The 23,736-nt window shown below is 40.0% G+C and overlaps 1 protein-coding gene across 8 annotated transcripts in view; it reads right to left on the reverse strand.

The window, feature by feature from the left end:
• The window catches only part of Grik1 (glutamate ionotropic receptor kainate type subunit 1), a 400,463-nt gene that overhangs the window by 19,978 nt on the left and 356,749 nt on the right, over positions 1–23,736 (reverse strand). For all 8 annotated transcript variants that reach the window (XM_087575986.1, NM_001111114.1, NM_017241.2 and 5 more), the window contains 2 exon segments: positions 21,614–21,831; positions 10,822–11,047 (listed from right to left, as the gene is read on the reverse strand). In XM_087575986.1, coding sequence (XP_087432112.1) covers positions 10,822–11,047; positions 21,614–21,831 — 444 coding nt within the window.

Consider the following 23,736-nt stretch of genomic DNA (forward strand, 5'->3'; position numbering starts at 1 on the left):
CCATAATGATTCATGTACTAATTAAGGTAAAGAATGTTTAGGTTAATTCTGAGTTGCTATAATATTCTGTAGCAAGAACTTGTTAATATTTATGGTCTGTCTTCTGGTAATATCATTGAAACTTTAATTATGAAGAGGTAGAAAGTGCCAATGGATATGTATGGACCAAAGTTCTGAATCTCTATGCTAATCAATAGAAAAGAGATAAAGCAAGATTCCTTTACTCATTTATTTCCTTGGATGACAATTTTTGTTTTTATAGAATTTTTGTTGTTCTTGGTAGTAGGAAGCTCCCTTTGCATACAAAATTTAAAGCCTTTCCTGGTAAGGGCAAATTGAAAAGTCAGGGTCTTCAAAAAGGTAAAATCATAGGAAGAATAAAGTCAAGACCATTTTTTAAAAATGGTTTAGAGAAAATTAAAATACGAAGGTTTGATTAAGAGCCAAGAATCAAAGTCAGCTCTTCTTATTTCTTACATCTCAGTGCTATGCTTTGAATGTGCTCGCAGGTGCCTTGCCTCATAGATGACTTATGTCCCATGTCAAAGATCTAATGCAATAAGCTCAGGTCGAATCTTCTGTCATTACTCAAGAATTCCTTCCTAAGACTTAAAAAAATGGTCCCACCCCAAATCTACCTTAAAAGAAGAGTGAGACGCATTAGAAGGAGATTATAACTTAACAGTACAGAGTATGGATTTTTGGGTGAGAAAATGGATTTTGAAAACAAAAGATGTCAGCTCTTGCTCAAAATTTCCTAGAACGATGGGTAGAGCAAAGTTAGCAGCATTGATATCCTAGAGTGTACAAGCCAATGAGAGAACCTGGAGTGCATTGCTTCAGGGTACATGGAAGTGCTCTGATGAGCATGAGAGTGGTACTCCTGGTCATGGCTGTACAGTAGTCATAGTGATATACGCAGTGGGTACTCAATAAATGCTTGCTGCTACTCTCCTCCTGCCTTCAGGCTGCACAAGACCTAACACATTACAGACAGATGGAGATCCAATCTCTGCTTAATGTTGCTCTCTAAGGGAGATATTCTTCAGCCTTCCAGTAACCTGTTTAATTCTTAACTGCTCCCATTCTCTTGAAGCTCTATTTTAAATCCCCCAGGAGGCACATTTCTAGAGCGTCTGTCCTGAGAGTCTCTAAGCAGCAGTTTTCAATTTTAGCTTGTGCCTGGGCCCACTTTGCCAATCTTCTATTATGGGAGAGACTTCAGAGCCTCTGGGAACTCTGGGCAAAAGCAGACATGGTAGAGACCTTTTCACATCTGCATATCTTTTAGCTTCAGCCTTTGTTACTGGTTAAGTGGTCTAGTTGACATCAGAAGTGACTTCTTGCAAATAATTTGGGGGAAAAAAGTATCTGTACACATGGATCTTTCTGAATAGCAACTGATCTTTCTTAACGAATAAATTCATCATAAAAGAAGCATTTCTCAAATGTATCCAGCAGCTGTATTCCCCATGGATGAGTTCACTCTGAAGCCCACCATCTGTTCCAATTATTTCCTCATTGTTTTTGCTTTAAAAGCATGACAGGTTTATCACCACTATGAAAAACTCCCGGAGTATATTTCTTTTCATCTAAGAAGGATATGGAGACTCTTTAACATCAGCATTTGTTATAGGGAAAGCTGGCAAAAGAGAGACAGAATGAGTATGTGTAGGTGCCTCCATGTAATAGGTATCATGATATATAAGTGTAGACAGACTCATCACAGAGGCAGCCTCATTCACAGGAGGGCAGAAAGTGAGCCCTAAAGTACTGTATTCAGTCAGCAGAGCTGCAGAAAGGGTCAGCTCCCATGACTCCTGTCTCACACCACCCCCCACGCTGTCAGAAACTTGGAATTAAGGACCAAACCTAAAGCAGGGTCTAACACTAGCTCAGCAAGCACTCTGTCACAGAGATGAATCCTCAGCCCCTAAATATTCCACTCCTTAAAAAGAATACAAATTGAAATTCTTAGGTTCACATGCAGCTGCTCTCAGAGCAATGCACATTCCTGGTCTCTATCATTTCTACCACACAGAAAATTTGGTGTCATTGAGGGACACTAAAGGGAGGGGGGTGGGGTTGAATGGTAGAAGATAGAATGAGAAAGGTTCAGTGTATGATAATCTAGTTTAAAGGTGGCTGAATTAAAATAATCTAGTTGCTACTCCAGAAGATACAGTGTGTCCCGTCAAGTCTGGATTCCCAGTTCTGCAAAGATTAAGGGTGGTTTTTCTGACTTCTGCCTCATTTACTAAACCAGCTTTGAGGAAACATAAAGAACATTTGCTCCACTTCTCTCATGCATGCCACCTAATGGGATGGCCAAGAGGGCGTAGGGGGATAGGACATGGTTTTAAGGCCCCCAAGTCTATTTTGTCTATTTAGTTATTGTTCTTTATGAGCTCCCTGAAGAACATGTTGAGTAAATGAAATAAGAGACTCTCACTTGTCCATTATATAAACAAACTGAAAGAACAAAACCACATGATCATTTCATTAGATGCTGAGAAAGCATTTGACAAAATTCAACACCCCTTCATGATAAAAGTCCTGGAAAGAATAGGAATTCAAGGCCCATACCTAAACATAGTAAAAGCCATATACAGCAAACCAGTTGCTAACATTAAACTAAATGGAGAGAAACTTGAAGCAATCCCACTAAAATCAGGGACTAGACAAGGCTGCCCACTCTCTCCCTACTTATTCAATATAGTTCTTGAAGTTCTAGCCAGAGCAATCAGACAACAAAAGGAGGTCAAGGGGATACAGATTGGAAAAGAAGAAGTCAAAATATCACTATTTGCAGATGATATGATAGTATATTTAAGTGATCCCAAAAGTTCCACCAGAGAACTACTAAAGCTGATAAACAACTTCAGCAAAGTGGCTGGGTATAAAATTAACTCAAATAAATCAGTAGCCTTCCTCTACACAAAAGAGAAACAAGCCGAGAAAGAAATTAGGGAAACGACACCCTTCATAATAGACCCAAATAATCTAAAGTACCTCGGTGTGACTTTAACCAAGCAAGTAAAAGATCTGTACAATAAGAACTTCAAGACTCTGAAGAAAGAAATTGAAGAAGACCTCAGAAGATGGAAAGATCTCCCATGCTCATGGATTGGCAGGATTAATATAGTAAAAATGGCCATTTTACCAAAAGCGATCTACAGATTCAATGCAATCCCCATCAAAATACCAATCCAATTCTTCAAAGAGTTAGACAGAACAATTTGCAAATTCATCTGGAATAACAAAAAACCCAGGATAGCTAAAACAATCCTCAACAATAAAAGGACTTCAGGGGGAATCACTATCCCTGAATTCAAGCAGTATTACAGAGCTATAGTGATAAAAACTGCATGGTATTGGTACAGAGACAGACAGATAGACCAATGGAACAGAATTGAAGACCCAGAAATGAACCCACACACCTATGGGCACTTGATTTTTGACAAAGGAGCCAAAACCATCAAATGGAAAAAAGCATTTTCAGCAAATGGTGCTGGTTCAACTGGAGATCAACATGTAGAAGAATGCAGATCGATCCATGCTTATCACCCTGTACAAAGCTTAAGTCCAAGTGGATCAAGGACCTCCACATCAAATCAGATACACTCAAACTAATAGAAGAAAAACTAGGGAAGCATCTCGAACACATGGGCACTGGAAAAATTTTCCTGAACAAAACACCAATGGCTTATGCTCTAAGATCAAGAATCAACAAATGGGATCTCATAAAACTGCAAAGCTTCTGTAAGGCAAAGGACACTGTGGTTAGGACAAAACGGCAACCAACAGATTGGGAAAAGATCTTTACTAATCCTACAACAGATAGAGGCCTTATATCCAAAATATACAAAGAACTCAAGAAGTTAGACCGCAGGGAGACAAATAACCCTATTAAAAATGGGGTTCAGAGCTAAACAAGGAATTCACAGCTGAGGAATGCCGAATGGCTGAGAAACACTAAAGAAAAGTTCAACATATTTAGTCATAAGGGAAATGCAAATCAAAACAACCCTGAGATTTCACCTCACACCAGTGAGAATGGCTAAGATCAAAAACTCAGGTGACAGCAAATGCTGGCAAGGATGCGGAGAAAGAGGAACACTCCTCCATTGTTGGTGGGATTGCAGACTGGTACAACCATTCTGGAAATCAGTCTGGAGGTTCCTCAGAAAATTGGACATTGAACTGCCTGAGGATCCAGCTATACCTCTCTTGGGCATATACACAAAAGATGCCCCAACATATAAAAAAGACACGTGCTCCACTATGTTCATCGCAGCCTTATTTATAATAGCCAGAAGCTGGAAAGAACCCAGATCCCCTTCAGCAGAGGAATGGATACAGAAAATGTGGTACATCTACACAATGGAATATTACTCAGCTATCAAAAACAACGACTTTATGAAATTCGTAGGCAAATGGCTGGAACTGGAAAATATCATCCTGAGTGAGGTAACCCAATCACAGAAAAACACACATGGTATGCACTCATTGATAAGTGGCTATTAGCCCAAATACTTGAATTACCCTAGATGTGTAGAACACATGAAACTCAAGACGGATGATCAAAATGTGAGTGCTTCACTCCTTCTTTAAAAGGGGAACAAGAATACCCTTGGCAGGGAAGAGAGAGGCAAAGATTAAAACAGAGACTGAAGGAACACCCCACAGAGCCTGCCCCACATGTGGCCCATACATATACAGCCACCCAATTAGACAAGATGGATGAAGCAAAGAAGTGCAGACGGACAGGAGCCGGATGTAGATCGCTCCTGAGAGGCACAGCCAGAATACAGCAAATACAGAGGCGAATGCCAGCAGCAAACCACTGAACTGAGAATAGGACCCCCGTTGAAGGAATCAGAGAAAGAACTGGAAGAGCTTGAAGGGGCTCGAGACCCCATATGTACAACAATGTCAACCAACCAGAGCTTCCAGGGACTAAGCCACTACCTAAAGACTGTACATGGACTGACCCTGGACTCTGACCTCATAGGTAGCAATGAATATCCTAGTAAGAGCACCAGTGGAAGGGGAAGCCCTGGGTCCTGCTAAGACTGAACCCCCAGTGAACTAGATTGTTGGGGAGAGGGCGACAATGGGGGGAGGGTGGAGAGGGGAACACCGATAAGAAATGGGAGGGGGAGGGGGATGTTTGCCCGGAACCCGGGAAAGGGAATAACACTCGAAATGTATATAAGAAATACTCAAGTTAATTAAAAAAAAAAAAAAAAGAAAAGAGACTCTCACTTGGAGAAGAACCACCAGGGATCCTGCTGTTTCTGAAGAGACATCAGAATTGGACGGCCACCCAGTGTTAGCTTCCCACCTGCTGTTTCCCTCTGTCACTAAATGGTTTTCTTTGAGTCTGCTGTACTATTGCCCTGTCATATCTCTGGGCATGCTCCCTTTGGTTGATCTCTCTGTCTTTGGAATACATTTTTTTTCTCCTTGTTTTCGTGTCAGTTATCTTTGAGATTCTTGAGAGTGATTCCTAATTGCCTATTTCTTATAATTGTTCGCAGGCCGTCTTGGCTATTGGTCCCACTGTCAGTGTACACCTATGAGGTGATATTTATGCTGTCTATAAGCTTCTGTGTACTGCCTTTAGTACGTGTTATAAAAATTAATAAACATATGTAAACTTAGTCAATGGTTATTTAGATACATTAGACTTAGAAGAAATTAGTCATTTTAAATTGACAAGAATTTTCAGACATCTCCAAGACTGATAATACATTGGCCTATATTATTATTATTATTATTATTATTATTATTATTACCATTATTATTATTATTATTAGTAGTAGTAGTAGTAGTATACATTTAAAATAATGCTTACCATTCTTTTTTCATTTCAAATATTGATTCCAGGATTTTCACTAAAATATTGTTACTAATGTACTAGTTATAATATTTAAGATAATTGGCTTAAAAGGCACTTTATTTTCTATCAAAATAGTAACTTATATTTCCTGAAAATTTCATCACTACTTAGGGACTCCTAATAAAATCAGAACTTGAGTATTATAACAGCAAACTTTTAAGTAAGTATTATTCTTCAAGCGTGGTGAAGCTCATGTAATGGGTGTTCGACAGTGATTGAATGTTAAATCCAATAAGGGTTGTCCTAATTAGGTCTCTGTTGCTGTGATAAACACTATGGCCAAAGGCAACTTGGGAAGGAAAGGGTTTGTTTTCATCACTGAAGGAAATTGGAGTAGGTACTCAAGGAAATGAAGCCCAGATTGTAGAAGGACACTGCTTACTGGCTTGTTTCTCATGGCTTGCCTTCTTGTGCCACTCAAGACCACAAGCCTAGGGGTGTGGCACTACCCACAGTGGCCTAGTTCCCCCAACACCAATAATTTATCAATAAAATGCATTCAGTCTTAACAATAGGCCAATCTGATAAAGGCATTTTCTTAACGAGGTTTTATTTTCAATGATGACCCTACCTGTGTCACGTTGACAAAAATCCTAGCCATCACAAGGATAAGTGGGATAAAAGAACAGACAATATTTTGTTCCAACGCCTCTAAAAGGGTTCTACCCTTTGGTAACTCATCTATTCTCTTGACCAGAGAAGTCATGGAGACCCCACATATTGAAGTCCGGCCACTTTTCATTCTTCAAAGAGGAAGGCCAGCACAAGAAAATCTTCAGTGCTTCCTATTAAATTAGCATGGGCAGCAAGACCTTGTCCTATCCTGGACAATGCTACTGGTAGAGCAAAACTAAAGGAGCCTATTCCTATATCACTAACAGTACCCAGAAGGAAAGTTTGACAGAGCATAGTAAAAAGAGGCTAATTAGTTGCCACCTACATTGTCTAAACACCCAGTGCCAAAGTATAACCAAGAATAAAATAATCATAGTATAAGCCTGTTTAGTAGTACAAGGATTCTCAGACTCTCATTCTCATTCTGCCAGGAGACCTGGTATTTCTAATAACACACAAAGTTAGTCATTCAAATAACCAGCTTTACTCAATTAAAGAGGATGCCTAGAACATTACTAGGCAGCTAGGCACTAACTGGCCACATTTAAATCTATCTTTTATCTTGACTTCTCTTGCCTAAAATTCCCAAACTTCTGTTTCCATAATACAAAAGGCTTTTGCCTTTCTGCTGCTTACCCAACATATATAAAACTATTTTGTTGTTGTTGTTATTGTGTGTTGTGTGATGCTAGCCTATTACTCAGTTTTTGTTTTTGTTTCATTTTGTTCATGGGTTAGCTTAATTGTCATCTTGACATGATCTGCATTCACCTAGGAAGAGATGTACAATGAGGGATTGCCTACGTCAATTGGGTTGACCTGTGGAAATGTCTGTGGAGAGGCTTGTCTTAAGGAAAGGCCCAGGCCTCTGTGGGCAGCACCGTCCCTAAGCAGGAGGCCTTTAATTGTATTAGGAGTGGAGAACTGAACTGAACACAAGCAAGGAGGTAAACGTGCCAAGAACATGTCTCTCTGTTCTTGAATGTGGATGTGACAGGGTGCTCCCAGCTATCACTCCTGTGATTGCCCTGGGACAGTGGACTGTGGCATGGAATTGAAATCAGAACAAGCCTCTCTGGCGAAATGGCATTTTGCCAGTGTATTTTAATATCACAGCAACAGAAATGAAACCAGAACACCGCCCAAAGACTATTCATAAAACTCACTACTCAAATAGCTAAATTAGCCCACAGTTTTAAAAATATTATCAGAAGACTAATTTTCCCTTGCAACAGTTGTGCCTCAAAACTGCTGAGCCTCAGATTATTGTTTAAAATGGAACCCATATTCTGTGTGCTGAAGGTAGAGGCTGTCTTCCTGTGACAAATGCAGACAAGTTCAACAAAGTCTAAGGATGATCCCATGTGACTGATTTTCAGGAGCAAGTATCCCAAGGAGGGCTTGCCGGGGACTTTAAATCCAGTAGCTGCTCTTGGCTAACTCAGTTGTGTCCCTTCCCATAACCACTTGTAGCCATATATTTATTTCTTTCATTTAATTCCTGAATTTTAATCTGCTTATTACGTGTGTATCTTCTGCAGTTGAGCAATTCTACATTCTGATGATGCTTCTACAAGATTTTAAGCTCCTGCTAGATCTGCTTCTAATAAGCTCTTTGGACCGTGCAACAAGGACCTTCTACCCAAACCACTCTTAAGTAGTTTTTTTTTTTAATGCCATCTCCTGAATAATGGATGATAGGTCAGACCCCTCCTTTATCTTTGCTCATTTCAAAGTAGGAACAAGAAGAGATATCCAAGGAATCTACCACAGTCATATTGGTTGCTCTTTTTCTGGGGAGAATGTGGAGTGAAGGCCATTAGTGATAGCTAGTCAAAGTGCAGAGAGCCAATGACTCAAATGACAAAGCTATATGCCCAGCCCTAATTGATCATCTACAAACACAATACAATTTCTGCACATAAGTATTAGGGAAACTTGTGGAAGAGAAGAAGAAGAGATTGTAAGAATCAGAGAACCAGGATTTCTGCTATAAGTTTGTGATACCTAGCCACAATAGAAAATCTGCATGTCAGATTTGAAATGTCAAAATGGTTGCCTGAACTAGGCCTGAATAATTCCAGTAGCCGTGTGAGATTCCAGTGTGGATGGGGGATATCTTATGGATTTCCCTCTGGATTAAGAGCTATAGCAATTAGCAACTGCTTGAAGAGGAAGAATTAACTTTCCTCAGGGATGAACTTCCATTCGTAATCCAGTAACATACACACAAGCAATACTAAATGTATGCAGCTGGCTGCATTAATGTTTACTCATTTATATGTATATATAAGAGCAATGGCTGAGGAGGAAGAGGTGGTAAATTTGAAGGGAGGCAGACACGGAAGAGTAGGAAGAGAGAGGGAGAAATGGTGTAATTTATATTTTTATTAAATGAATTCTCTTTTTAAGAATTTGAAAAAGAAAGTGGCCAGAAAATAGAGCCAGTCTCCTATTACAGATCTTCACAAGCATGTCTATGAATCCCAAATTGTTCACGGAATGCTGTAACCTTACTCTCCGGAGCTGCAGTCTTGCACGTTATGACCAGACCTTTTAACCAGCATTATTCTTGCCCGAAAGGGAGGGAAGACACACTGGAGATTAGATACACAGTGGCCCACTCTAACTTTGCCAGAATTGCGCCCTACGTAATCTTCCTTTGAATGGAGAAAATTAAGTGCAGAAAACTGTACACGAGAAGCTCAGTCTAACTGTAAACCTTAATTCCTCAAATATTCCACAGCAGTCATTGCCTTACACATCCATCCTGGATACCACCTAGCCTGGCATTCGCTTGAAGTGTCATTAACTAATCTATTCTAAGCAAACTCAAGCACATCAGTAAACGGATCCCATAAAAGAGCTAACGGAGGGCCAAGAAGGTAGCGATGGACTCCCTAATGTAATTGTCCTTCTGAAGATTTAGAGGACGTCAGTGGTAATAACATTAGTTTCTTATAGGATATGTTAATATTTTAAACAAAAAGAAATAGTGGGAAGCTAGCAAGGTGGTGCAACTGAAGTTCTTTATTTGACTGCTTAATATTAATGTGGTGAATATTGTTGTACATGGGTTGAATACAGTTTTTAAAAGAAAGTTAATTAGTTGTCAGATTATTAATGTTAGGAAATATATTTCACCTAAATGATGACTTTGTTGTTTTTTGGGGAAAATGGAGCATCTGGCCATACTTGCTCTTAAAGTCCTATGGGTCTACAGCTGACTGGTGGGAAAGGCCTCCTTTAGACAAGGCATGATCTCTAACTGTCTGCAGTTGACAGCGTTCTCTAGCACCACTCCAGCAAAGCAGCCAGCTTGACTCATGATCTGTCTCGGCTTCTCAGCAGTGAAGTTTATGACCCCTGCCTGATATTGGCGGTCACACTGCATAATCCCTGTCAAACATGGCAACAAAATAAAAGGCAAATAAATCAAGCCTACCCAGGGCTCTTATCTGTCTGGCTTGGCTGCCATTATAATCCCTTCCTATTGGATTAGCCCACAGTTCTAGATGGCCTTATTTCTCTCCTTTGGATTACCAAAGCTTTACTTGAGAGGAATAGTCTGTCTTTATGGCAGAACATCGTAAGTGAAGTTTTCTATATAGTGAGACAATAGGAAGAAGTGTTCTTAGGAGGGAGGTCAGTAATTGCCCCTCCCCTTTTCTGGTTATTCCTGTTACTATCATGGAAGAGGATAGATAATATAAGGATATGTATTTCCAGGCAGTAGGGTCTTGAGGAGGCACCGTGCGATTGAACTGGACATACAGTAGAAATATCTGGAGCTGTTAGGTAGATATTCTTTGACTCTAGTTTATTGTCTCAGAGATGTTTAAATTTTAATTTCTGCCTCTTTCTTTAGACAGATCTGACATTGTTTTCTCATTTATTAAGTTGGAGAAATAGCCCTCTCTGTGCAGAATTGGTTTTCATCTATATGTAGAATTAACTTCCTTATATTCTAATATAACTTAAGGTATAAAACTAGATACACAAGATATTAAGAAAATAATGCATGAAGATTAATTAGGAAAATAGTTCCTTAAAATATTGGTGGTCAGAGTAAAATCTATATAAATCTTAAACAGTTACATTGTGGTAAGATATAAGATAAATAGTAGTTGAAAATTGATTAGATTAAGTACCTGAGATTCCTCAATTTAAACCATGCCTATCTTTTAAAATGGATGTTTCTCTCCCTTGTTAGTTTGCTAGGTATCACACTTCTCAACGTGTTGAATACTTGTAATCAACATCGCCCAACTTAGCCTTGGCTCAAGCCTTGCCCCTCTTACCGATAGGCGTCCCCACTCCATAGCCTTTGGAGTCTATGAGGCCCCCGATCTGAGTGAGGTTGCAGTTCCTCTGCGTCACATACTCAATGCTGGTGGACTCCATCAGCAGTGCGTAGTCGGTGGTGAGCACCCTTTGGATCCCCTCGTCACTGTTTTTAACCAGTGCGCTCTGCTGTCTACTGCTCATGAAAGCCCACATTTTCTCATAGGTGGAGATCTTTGATTTCTGCAGAGAGAACAAAAGGACACCCACCAGCAGAAGAGGGCTGAAAAAAATATGGCTTAAGGCTGTTTACTATCCTAGTGGGTCAAATAATAAAGGCGGAACGCTTTGTACGTAGGAAGCTTGAGGGATGATGGACATTGGGACTTCAGTCTTACAGGTTGTCGAGAAGAGATTATTCAGTAACAAAGAGAACCTGGATATATTTAGATGGATATGGAAGAAAAGATGCTGGTGGATGGAAATCATGGCTCGAGGGTTTCTTCTTGATTTTTGGTTAGGAAAAAAAAAACACGAACTTTAGTAATAATGCTTGTCCGATGAACAGTTGACATTGGGAACAGGACTTCACAGTCCCCTGGGCCAAGCTGAGGTTGTCTCCCTTCAGACCACTAGTCATTGGATTTACTTCCCATCAGTCACTGGACACCAGTCACTTTCCTGTTTCCCAGTATGGAGGTTCCAGGGGCCGGCCAGCACTACTGTGCTAGGGATAGCCTGGGATATGACACTCGTATCTTCTGCTTATTTGTGAAATGCATCCATGGCTAAATTTTACACAAAATGAAGCATGTAAATGCTCTTTTCTAGTTGGTATTCAAACCAGAAGCCTCTCCTTACTTTTCATGTATATAATTTCTCACCACAATCATTTTTTTTAGATAACAAGGGCTGCATATTTCATTTGAAACTGTTCTATGATTTTCGTGTCTTTTATTCAGCGCTTTGGTAGAGTCAATAATAGACTATATGATATATTATATGTGCAGCTATACATAGACACAATTACCTCATTATCTTCTTTTCTTTGTTAAAACATACTGCCTGCATTTCCATATTGCTTAGATATGAATTTCCATTCTTTTGAATATCTATGATTAGGCATTTTACATTTTTACTCTGTAATTTCCATAATGTTTCAAGTTTTTGCCCTGAATTCATCTTCATTTGCATCAGTACACCCTCCCATTTATTTCAATGATCAATGCCATCATGGGAATTACTGATGTTTTCAAGCTAAACCTGGTTATGATACATGTAGACTCCTTGGCAAGGCCAAGGAATATCGTCTTAAGGGTACAGAGGAGCTTAAAACAGGATTAGGGGCTGCAGACACGGAATGAATACCTCTGGAATCAGCTCTAGTGGCTCAAATTCATGCTCAAATGTTCCCGACTTACTTGATGCTTAAGTCTGTGTAAGACCTGGGTTAACAGAATGGGCCTTCTGACTTGGGGAGGTGGGGGACAGATGGCTTTAGTTTGGATTGTTAGGCATTTAAAGAGCCCCATGAGGAAGATCTTATGAGACAGATAACAGTTCAATACTCATACCTTGTACAAAGTGATGATTTATAGGATCCATTCTATCATGATGAAGCTCCTGAGACTAACTTAGAGGATCTGCAAATCAGAGCTAATGTTTCCACAATAAAGGTGTGTCCTGGGTACCAGGGCTGCTGTTCATCTATTGTATGGTTTCAGCCTTAATGAGTCTGATACTACTAAATTCTTATGAAGAGAAGAGCTACTTATAGAGAAGCAGAGAGGTCACTCTGTCTTCTCTGCAGCAAATGTATGTCTGGGAAAATTATTTCGTTATCAGGAAACTACCTTAAGGGGAAATCATTTTCTTTGAAGCATGCAATATTAAAGTTATCAGAGATGTTAGAGACACATTCACTTACACCATCAGTTTTAGAGATGAGAAACTTTTGGTACAGACTATTTGAAGACTTCAGGAAAAGATGGTGAAAGTTAACAGCAGAACAAATTCTAGACCCCAAGAACCCCAATATTTCATTCAATGTTCCTTCCACTTATCCATGATGACTTGGGTGAGGTAGACGTGTATAATGCCAAAGTTTTTTGGCAATGACTTTAATCTTACTTAATTTGCATGTGAAAACATAGCATTTATTAATCATCATCCCCCACAGAACTTTGACTAGTTGGTTTTATGTTGGTCCAGCATAGATACCAGCTTCCAAAGAAAAATTTCATGGGCTATTTATTATAGTTAGAAAAGTGGGATTTTGCTTTGTAGAAGTAAGAGACATAAAATAATGGTCATTGAAGAAAAGGCCATCTAGAGACTGCCCCACCTAGGGATCCATCCCATCTGCAGACACCAAACCCAGACACTATTGCTGATGCCAAGAAGTGCTTGCTGACAGGAGCCTGGTCTAATTGTCCCCTGAGAGGTTCTGCCAGAGCCTTACCAATACAGACGTGGATGCTTGTAATCAACCGTAGGACTGAGAGTGGGGACCCCAAGGGGACCCCAATGCAAGAGTTAGGGGAAGTACTGAAAGAGTTAATGGCTTTGCAACCCTATAGGAAGAACAACAATACCAACCAACTAGACCTCTCCCCCGCCACAGAGCTCCCAGGAACTAAACCACCAACCAAAGAGTACACGTTGAGGAACCCAATGGCTGCATATGGGTCATATGTAGCAGAGGATGGCCTTATCTGGCTTCAATGGGAGGGGAGCCCCTTTGTCCTGTGGAGGCTTGATGCCTCAGCATAGGGGAATGCTAGGGCGGTGAGGGAGCAGTATGTGGGTGGGTGTGGGAGTACCCTCATTGGAGTAGGGGGGAGAGAGGGAGGGTTAGGGAGTTTGTGGAGGGGAGATTGGGAAGGCAGATAACATTTGAAATGTAAATAAATAAAATAAACAATAAAAGATAATAGTAAACAAATAGAAAAAAAAGTAGTGGCCATTTTATCCATAGTAAATGGACATTGTAAGGAGGCCTTCGAGTCACAGTCTCTGGGAGACGCTGGATTTTCCACCACAGGATATGTATGGAGAGAAATTTTTGCTTCAAGCCCATTGCTTTGCTTTATAGATCAGGCCCTCTATAGAACAGGTCTTAGGAGAAGTGACACACAGAAGTCCCTAGAGGAGCCAGTAAACTAAAGGTATCTGCCTTGAGTATCCCCTAGTTCTACCCACTGTAATGCTATGCTCAGTAAAGTTTTTTCTTTTGTCAGGCTCTAAAGTAGCATTTTTCAGAGTGAATTTGGAGTATGCTCTCTAATAGATAATTTTATTAGTTTTCAAGATGAAAACCTTAGCATGTCTTCAAATTATAAGTATGCTTTGCCAAAATTAATGCAAATGCTGGAAGACAAAACCAATGGTTTAAATGTCAGCTTTCCCTTTCCAGATCGTCTTTAGCCTGAGTCAGCCTTCTAAATCACTCTAGCTAATTCGGAATACTGAACCCTGGGAGCAGTGGTTGCCTCTCATTTCACCTGTCAAAAGCCAATTAGAACACTTGGGTCCTTAGAGGACACAGGCTCAGATGAATTCCTTAGGCTAGTTTAACCTGATTATACATCTGTCTTCATGCTGATAAACACAGCTGACAGGTGATAAGCATTTCTTATCGGTTAGAGGGCGGGGTTACTGTGACAATGCTCATGATTACGTATTTCTTACTTTCTGCCTTGTGATGCGTGCAGGCTGAGTACTTGCTGGGCGGTGACTTACAGTGTGTATGTAGGCTGTAGGCAGTTACAAACCACTGAGAGTTGTGAAAACAATGAGCACAGACAAATGTTTACGGTGTAACACGCCTTGTTCTGAGAATGGCGCGTGTACTCATTCCTTTAATGAGAAAGGTAGCATTAAGATCTCAGCCGTACAGATGAGGAAATAGAACACCCCAATGAAAAGTGGTAAAGCTAGGGTCTCATTAGTGCTCTTTTTCCAGAGTCTAGGTTCTTCATCGAAGGAAATTAATTTTTTGTTCAAATACTCATAACCAGGTGACCTAACTCATCTTTCAAAGAAGTTGCTCAAGTGTTTGTAAGCAGCTGTCTGCTGTGGGAGAGATGTCGCAGATCTTGCACTTAGCCTATTACACACGGAGAGTATTTAATGACGGTCAATAGGTTCTATTCGTTTAGACAAAAATTCAGTGTTTCAAGATATGTAGCTATGGAACCTGGAAGACCACGTGGGTATAAGTTGCACGTTGTCTTGCCTTTCACGGCATTTCGTTTTCTCTACAGTTCTGTTTTCGGGGTCTTCGGGGCAGGATGTAAGGGTGGACAGAGCTCAGTAGTGTAGTATGATTCTAAGATTGATAGAGCCAACACTTTCTAGAAACATCTTTCCAATGTTTCTTTTCTATTGAGATAAGCATTGCTTATCACAGCATTTCCCCCAACCGAGTTATTGTACATCCCAGGGAGAATATATGATCCCATTACTCAGTAGAATCAATATATGTGAAATCTTGTTTCAGGCCACAGCATTTGAAGGTCTTTATGTATAGATCCATTCTTACACTTTTTTTCCCACCTATTTTCATAAGCCTACACATATTCACATTAGGAATGTGTTACTGAGGTTTTCTCTTTGGCATTGTGTCAAAAGTGACCTTATCCATGTGCTGTGTGCCATGCAGAGCACACCAATTATCAAAATAATTCTATATTAAATCTTTCCAGTAGACGATTGAGAAATCCTAATCTTAAAAGAGTACCTCTAGAAATAAGAAAAAAGAAAAGATTTTTGACAATGCAGAATCCAAGTCTAAGAAGCCAACACACAGAGGAGAACGCCTGACTGAAAGACAACTATTTCATTTAATACAGTGAAGTTTCATGAAAGGGTAATTTCTCACACCACCGCAAAATGTGATTTCATTTAACAATCATCGTTTGAAGCAAGGCCATTAGAAAACATCATCTGCGGCGGTGTGGGGGCTCTGCCTTTCCAGATAAGATCATTGTGTCAGATCGTACTCTTACCTTGAATCAATAGAAAAGTTATGACATTTGACTCTCTGAGCTTGACAATTCCACTGGTTCCCTTTAGGGAATTCTCCCAGTGAGACTTATATATCTCTGCTCAAATCTGCCTCATGTTTTTCTCCTGTCTACAGTTAAAGATCACTCCATTACAGGCAACATATCAGACTTTTTAAAAGGTTAAGTTAAATTGAGCTTATGGATAGTTCCTTGCAGGCAAATCCATTTTTATCCTTGGACTCTAATAGAAAACCCACATTTTCAGAAATGAAGATTTTATGGGAAGAATGTCCTCCTATGTAGAAAAGTTTGAGGGCTTTCTCTCCTCTTTCGTTCCCTGCTGGTTTTGTCTGAACTCTGTCTCCCTGTGATAGCTTCAGTTCCACAGGTGCTGGGCTCAGTGACTTCCTTAAAGCAACTTCTGCTTTGCTGCGGGCACTAACCACTCCCTGCAAAGAGATTATAGAGGTTACCAGTCCTAATTCCCACCGCTGGTTCAAAGTCCCTAGACCGTGGAAGCCAGAAATGACAAGTCGGTGATGATTTTTTTTTTAAAACCCATTTTATCCATGTCATTTCAGGCAGAATGTAGATCTAATCTCTGTAATCCCCTGACTTGAGTCTGGGAGGATGGCGACTTGTTACAGGGCAAGATTCTACAGAGAAGTGCTTCTTACATGATTATTTCTTAGCCCAATTTGACCCACAGGAGTTCTTATGATCATCTCATTGCCTGTCTCTAGGATGAGAGCTGGAAAGTGTTTAACAGGGCGTACCTGGCTTGTGTGGTTACTGTACTTCATATCTCCAAACTTTGCAGGAGGTTTTAACTCCCCCCCCCGCCCCCATCTACCTTCTACCCTGCAAGTGTCTCCCCTAGGTGCTGACATTGGAAAAAATACTGAGCTGGGTTAAATTGAGCTGCCTTGAAGAATTCTAAGGATCAGCTTCTCCTGTCTGCTGCTCACCAGTCATGTGGGAAACGTCTGTAATGCAGTGAATGTGTTCAGGAAAGGCTTAAAAACAAAACAAAACAAAGCAAAACAACAGCAACAACAACAACAACAACCGGACTTTCTGCCTGGCAAGGGCACTGGATGCTTTTCAGATCTTGGGTCCTGGTACTGTCTTGGGATTTATCAGAAGGCACACGATCTAAACATTACTGAGCAAAGAGGTTGATCAGAGGCCAGAGCGGGCTAGGTATTTAGGTCTACAGAGAGTGAAGCCGTGAGAAATTGATGCTAATGGTGATAGCTTTTAAATTGCTTACCATTTGCTAAGGAATTGGGTGAGCATATTCCCTCCATTAAGTCCTGTAACCCTGAAAATCATCTCATGGCTTAGATGTTAGCTTCAATTTACAGGCAGGGAAGGGAAGGTATGGAGAATTGAAGGGACCTGTCAAGGTCTACATAATTAATTAGCGAGAGTTGAGATTGAATACAGTCTAAATGACTCCAGATGCTGCATATCTGTGTTTCCCTGGAGACTTTAATATATATCCTAGCATTTGATGATTTGATAGTAGTAGGTTTCCTGAGATGACCTATGGTATTCCTCATGTGTGAAACCTACATTAAAACCAATACCCTCCTGGGATGGTAGTTCACAGAAGGCATCGGTAAATAATTGTTTCGGGCCTCACTTATCTCCTTATATTTCTGTATAAGGAGTATTTTTTTGTGGGGGGTGACTTACTATATTGTCATTGCGACACTAAAGTTAGGTCCATTCCTTTTAATAAGGGAATTAATAGAGTTGCAACAAGGTGAACGAACAGCTTTGTGAATTGGCATCATTTCTAGTTTCCATGAGAGATGGAGAAATAATGACTTTTCTGGAAGGAAAGGTGTAATCAGATGTCACAGCCATCACGTCTACATCTCTTTGCTAGAAAGTGCAGAAACAGGTCAGGTGGGTGTAGGGAAATTATAGCCAAGCTGCAAACCTTAACCTGTGCACTGACTGGTCTTTGATTCTGCCTCCTGTGGTGTTGATAGTGGCTCTAGGATGTCAGAATTGCAGCAAGAACCCTACCTGTTTATAGTCTCGCAGTGATTAAAAGGGACAAGCCATCTACCAGCAGAACAGAGGGAAAACAGCGTCATAGTTAACTCTGGGTTGCTAACCAGCTCATTTTGTCCCAAGTCCTAACAAAAAATGTCTGCTGAAAGTCTCTGCTGAGTCTGTTGAATTACTGAATTGTGAATTTTCTGACTGATAAACTTGTCTATAAATAATTAAAGTCTTGATAAGGAGAACACAGTAGTCTCCTGACACCTAATTTCCTAAACAAACTGAACAGTACCAGACAGCTGGTGAAGTCCTTGGCCTTTCCCTAACCATGGTTTGCTAATTGTCCTTGTAATGAATGTCACACTTTGATCAAATAGACTATTATATGATCCCTGGTGATTAAAACTTTAAGACTCAGAGTGCCCATGAACTTCGGAAAATATAGAGTGTAATAAATATCATTAGTTCCCTGACCTTGGCCAAACAAGTACAGTTATTTTTCTTATGGTCAATGTCCCTAGAATTTCAGGATGTCTGTATAAAGTTTTCTGAAACTTTGTGTATCATAAACTATGTTTCAATCTTTGTCATTCTGTCTTTCTATCTGTCTGTCTTTGTCTTCCCCCTCTCTCAGATGAATAGTTTTTGAAGACCAATGTGTTTCCACATACAAATGACTTAAGTGTAGAAGGCTTCCAAATCTAAGACACGAGTCTCCATGACTTAGTTTTCCCTTTAATGTCAACAGGGGCTTACAAGATGACTCTGGAATTGGAACACTTATTGCTCATCCAGAGAACCTGTTAAGTTCCTGGCGTCAATACTGAGCAACTCACAACTTCCTGTAACTTTAGTTCCAGAGGATCTTATGTCCGTATTTTGCTTCTACGGATACTTACATGTATGTTTACACACACACACACACACACACACACACACACACACAAACTCACACACACACATATATTCACACATACACACACATACACTCACACACATACACTCACACACACATATTCACACATACACACACATACACTCACACACATACACATACACACACACATACACTCACATTCACATACACACACATACACTCATGCACACACACATACACACACTACATATGTACATCTTATACATCTTTTTCTTTACTTGAAAGTTTTAAATTTGTATTTATTTACATTTCAAATGTTATCCCCTTTCCCAATTTCCCCTCCACAAACCCTCTATCCCCTCCCCTGCCTCTATGAGGGTGCTCACCCACCTGCCCACCCACTCTGCCTCAGCACCCTAGCATTCCCCTACCCTGGGTCATCAACCCTCCACAGGAACAAGGGGCTCCCCTCCCAGTAATGCCTGATTAGGCAATCCTCTGCTACATATCCAGATACATACCCCAATACAGATGAGGATGCTTGCAGTCAAACATCAGAGTGAGCACGGGGACCCCAATGGAGAAGTTAGGGCAAGGACTGAATGAGCTGATGGAGTTTGCAACCCCAGAGGAAGAACAACAATATCAACCAACCAGACCCCCCAGAGCTCCCAGGGACTAAACCACCAACCAAAGAGTACACATGTGGGGACCTATGGCTCGGGCTAAATATACACATCTTTAAAAAGTCAGCTAATTCACTTTTAACTGGAATCCAGGTCACAGAATAGGGAAACTCTTTGGGCCTATATAGAAAGATAAATTTTGTTGATTAAAAAAATTGAGAATTGAATGTAGGTTTTCTAGAATATAAGGTACCATGCTGTTTGTAAGAATGTCAAAGTCTAGGAGAAAATGCCAATGGGTTCTGATTTAAATGTTTGCAAGCAATTTTCAGCCTCACTTTGGAGACAACACTTTAGGAAAAACATCCCTTGAGAGTAGTAGCACAGTAGCACCCCTTAGCGGTAACACTGAGCGGACGGCTTTCCTTATTAAGTTGTGGGAAGTTATTTTACTTTAAACTGCTGTTGTGGATGTAGAGTCATTCGTGCTTAGTAAGATGGCTCAGAGGGTAGAGGTACTACAACCAATTCTGATAATCTTCCTTCGATCCCTGGATCGATGTGGATACATGGTCAAAGCAGAGAACCAAGTCCTGTAAGTTGTTCTTTGACCTACACATGCTCCACAACACACACACACACACACACACACACACACACACACACACACACACACACACACACACACACACTAAATGTAAAACACTTAAAAACAAAACCACCTTGCTCTAGCCTGAGGAGTAAATTTGAGGGACTGGCACATTTTGTTTGGTTGTGGATTTTGGTAGCAACCATGGCCCCTACAACTGCCAATTCTTTAGTTCTGGAATGATCTGAACCTGCCTTGGAAATGAAGGAACAGGTTACTACAAGGCTGTGCTGGGAAAAGACTTTCACTGTCTGGTGATTCGACATGAAATGTCTTTTTCACAACTGAGTAGTCTTTTTGTTTCTGCTCCAGCCACCAGCTGGAATGTGCTAGGTTAGACCAAATCCTAGCACTCAAGATGGCTTTTCGCTTTTGCTTAAGTCTGTGGCTCTCAGCCTTCCTAATGCAGTGACCCACAACCATAAAGTTATTTTTATGTGCTACCGTTATGAATTGCAATGCAAATATCGGCCATGCACGATGTCCAAATGGGTTGTTTTCATGTGATGTTGCAAGGCGTTCAGATCCTGTGTCTTTTTGTTTTCATTCACAAAGCAAAGTGCCACACCCTATGGTTGCTAAACCTGTTGGGGTCTATTGGAATTTGGTTTATGGAAGTCATAATAATTGAGATTTGATAATCAAAGTGCCAAGGCTTACTCCAAAGCAAGGCAGAAATCACTTTCACTACTGTTAGTCACTAATTAAAAAGACCTAGACAGTGAAATGGACTTGGTCATAAAACTCAACCCAGTTTAACACCATTCTCCTTTGGTGCTCATAAAGCATTTATAGCTTCTGGATAGCTCCAGACACAGCTAGCTCCACGGGAAGTTTTTGATTTTAATGCTACAACTTAGTTTTAAAAACAACATATGTTCGTGTTTTTTGTTTGATTTTCTGGCACATGCTTCTATCTTAGCAGTACTGAACAGAAAATATGATGTTATTTTAAGTCCTTATTTTTTCAAAAGCATGATTAGATTTTATTCAGGGAGTACAGCTATTCAAATATAAAGGCCAGAGACAGGGCAGTGGGGTGGGCTGTGTAAGACGCTACAGAGACGGATGACCTGAGTTCAATCTCTGAGACCCACAAGACGGAGGAAACCAACTCCCACAAATATCCCCCAACCGTCAGACATTTGCCATGTTGTGTGGATACAGTCACAGGCACCATAATAACTACATGTAAGTTATTTAGGGTCAGAGGGAATACTACATTGTAAATCTGAGTGCACTAAATTGGCAATCGGTCTGACTGTGATGGCCTATGTCTTTAATTCTAATATTTGAGAGGTAATGGTAGGAGGATCATGACGCTAAGGCTGAGTTTGAGGCCAACTGAGCTACACTCAGCTACACGCTGAGTTTGAGGCTGCATGAAATCCTGTTTCTGAAAACAAAAGCAAACAAGTAAACAGGCAAATAAAAATTAGGAATCAGAAGAAGGTCTTTGTGGTGAGAACATAGTTCCTTCATATCTCCTTATAATGGGATTAAAGCATTAGAAACTCATGCCTTTAGAAACATTGCCCAGTATCTTTTCTCTAGTTGAAGAGGCTTCTATTTTCCCCACCATCATCCCGGCATGAGACAAACACTAAGAGGTCTTTGCAAGGTTCTTACCTTGAAGAAGGTCATCGTCGAGCCATCTCTGACTGCCCCATATTCTATCTTGGTTTGTTTGGCCAGATCGTCTGCGGAATCGATGGGGGATTCCATTCTTTCTACCGTCAAGAAGGCAGCCAGGTTGGCCGTGTAGGATGAAATGATGATTAGGGTGAAAAACCACCATATTCCTCCAACTATTCTGGTCGATAGAGCCTTGGGCATCAGCTCTGATCCTGTGACAGCATTATCAGAGTGAGGGTGTTAAACTGCGTCAGCAAGAGAAGGAGACTTACGCTGGTCATCATGCTAAGGGGAAGAGACTCTTCAAAGACTATCTTGTATGAGGATGAAATGAATGTGTTTTCTAGAAATGGAACAAAATCCAAGTGATCCCTTCTATAAGTCTTTAATTATTACCTCTGCTTATAATGCAAGTAGTTAAAGTTGATGGCTGAAAATGGCGGAAAGTTTAGCCCCAAGATAGACTGTCTAAAATGCATTTAGTTGCTTAAATGTGAAGAGTTTACTCTAAGAATTCTGACCTTATTACTGCCTAATGCATTATTTAGAGGGAAATAAGATAGTCTAGGTATTTATATAAAAATGAAAAGCTTTGAAGTGGTAACTTATTTTTTATTTAAGGTTAAATAGTGTGAGAAACTTACAAAAGGTTACAGATCATTTCAGTTATAAGATGCAACGTAAAAAATAATTGAGGATTTTCAGATTTTATATATATATATATAGTTTTATATATTTTATAAAATATATATTTTATAGTTATATATATATATATATATTTTCTTCTAGTTTATAGTCTTTTTTGGCTGAAATAGAGTATGATCTTCAAAAGACATTTTTGGTCCTCCAGTAAAGATCTCATTCAAAAACTGGCTGTTTTCCCAGGTGGTGAGATGTGTCTGGTTGAAATCCTCATTTAACTACCATTCGGGTCACTGTTGTTTTTAAAAAGAAGCATGGAGATATTAAATATGTTTTGAAAAAGAAAAGTTTTTTTCCCAAAAGAGGTTCAAACTTTCTGAAAAGAGTCTAGGTCCACTTTGAGCTGTGGCTGCCTACATTTCAGTCAAGTTGGAAGGGAGCAGAAGCACAAGTGACTTCACTTCAGTTGGGTTGATTCACGGACCTGAAGTCACAGCAGAGTCTGTATGCCCAGTTAGAGGGGGAGAGCACAGCCACCATTGACTCCCAGAGATCTGAAAGGTTTCAGTACATCACATGTACGGTTTTGAGGATTCTTTCTTTACACTAACTGGGTGTTTTGAAATTGCATAGGTACTAATGGTGCGAGATGGGAAGAAAAATTGGAATTTCCTATTCTGCAAATGAGTGAGGTTATTCTCAGGTTTAATCGACAAGGCAGACACTCATGAAATCAGTACCAACTCAAAGCTGGAGATAAGCAGATGTAAGTTGGCAGAGTATCTGGGATTTGGATACAGAAATATTCTTTTAATACTCTTGTGTCTCTGTGCTTGGCTCCCTTTGACGAGATAAATGGTTTGACTGTGGTTTGCACTGTCTTCTTTTGTTTGAATTTTGGTGTGTAACATCGTAACAAATTTGTAACCATTTCCATTATATTGCCCCCAAGGATTTAGCAGAATAATCCGTTGCTGCTGTTTTTTATCTTGTGGTTTAAACAGGATTTCTATGCCTATGGGTGCCTGGGCTTAAAGCCCAAGGTTGCCTTGTATCTTGGTGCTTAATTGATCTAGCAGCCTTGTGGCAATGTGATACTATTTTAGGTTATTAGTTAGCTGCCATTAAAATACCATTTATTTTATAAAATAGCCATGGGAGATAAATATCACATTAAAGATACATTTTTTTTCTTGCCCTATAGGTAGAGATTTTTTTTTTTGCTGTCGGTTCGTCCTTGTGTTATTTTTATTGCATTTATGAAAATCTAGCTTTCAACTTCTCAGAATACACACCTATTTACGTATTGTATGGCAGTGAAAATGGACTTATAGATGAATATCCATTTGACATGCAAACATAAATTTGTATTTTTGAACTTTAAAATAAGTATTTATAATCTTAGAAAAAATTCATGAAAATTTAGGGTAATATGTAGCAACCTAATGAAACTGTATTAAGCTTTTGCTAGATGA

Source organism: Rattus norvegicus, chromosome 11, assembly GCF_021556685.1.
Source record: "Rattus norvegicus strain SHRSP/BbbUtx chromosome 11, alternate assembly SHRSP_T2T, whole genome shotgun sequence".
Lineage (NCBI taxonomy): Eukaryota > Metazoa > Chordata > Mammalia > Rodentia > Muridae > Rattus > Rattus norvegicus.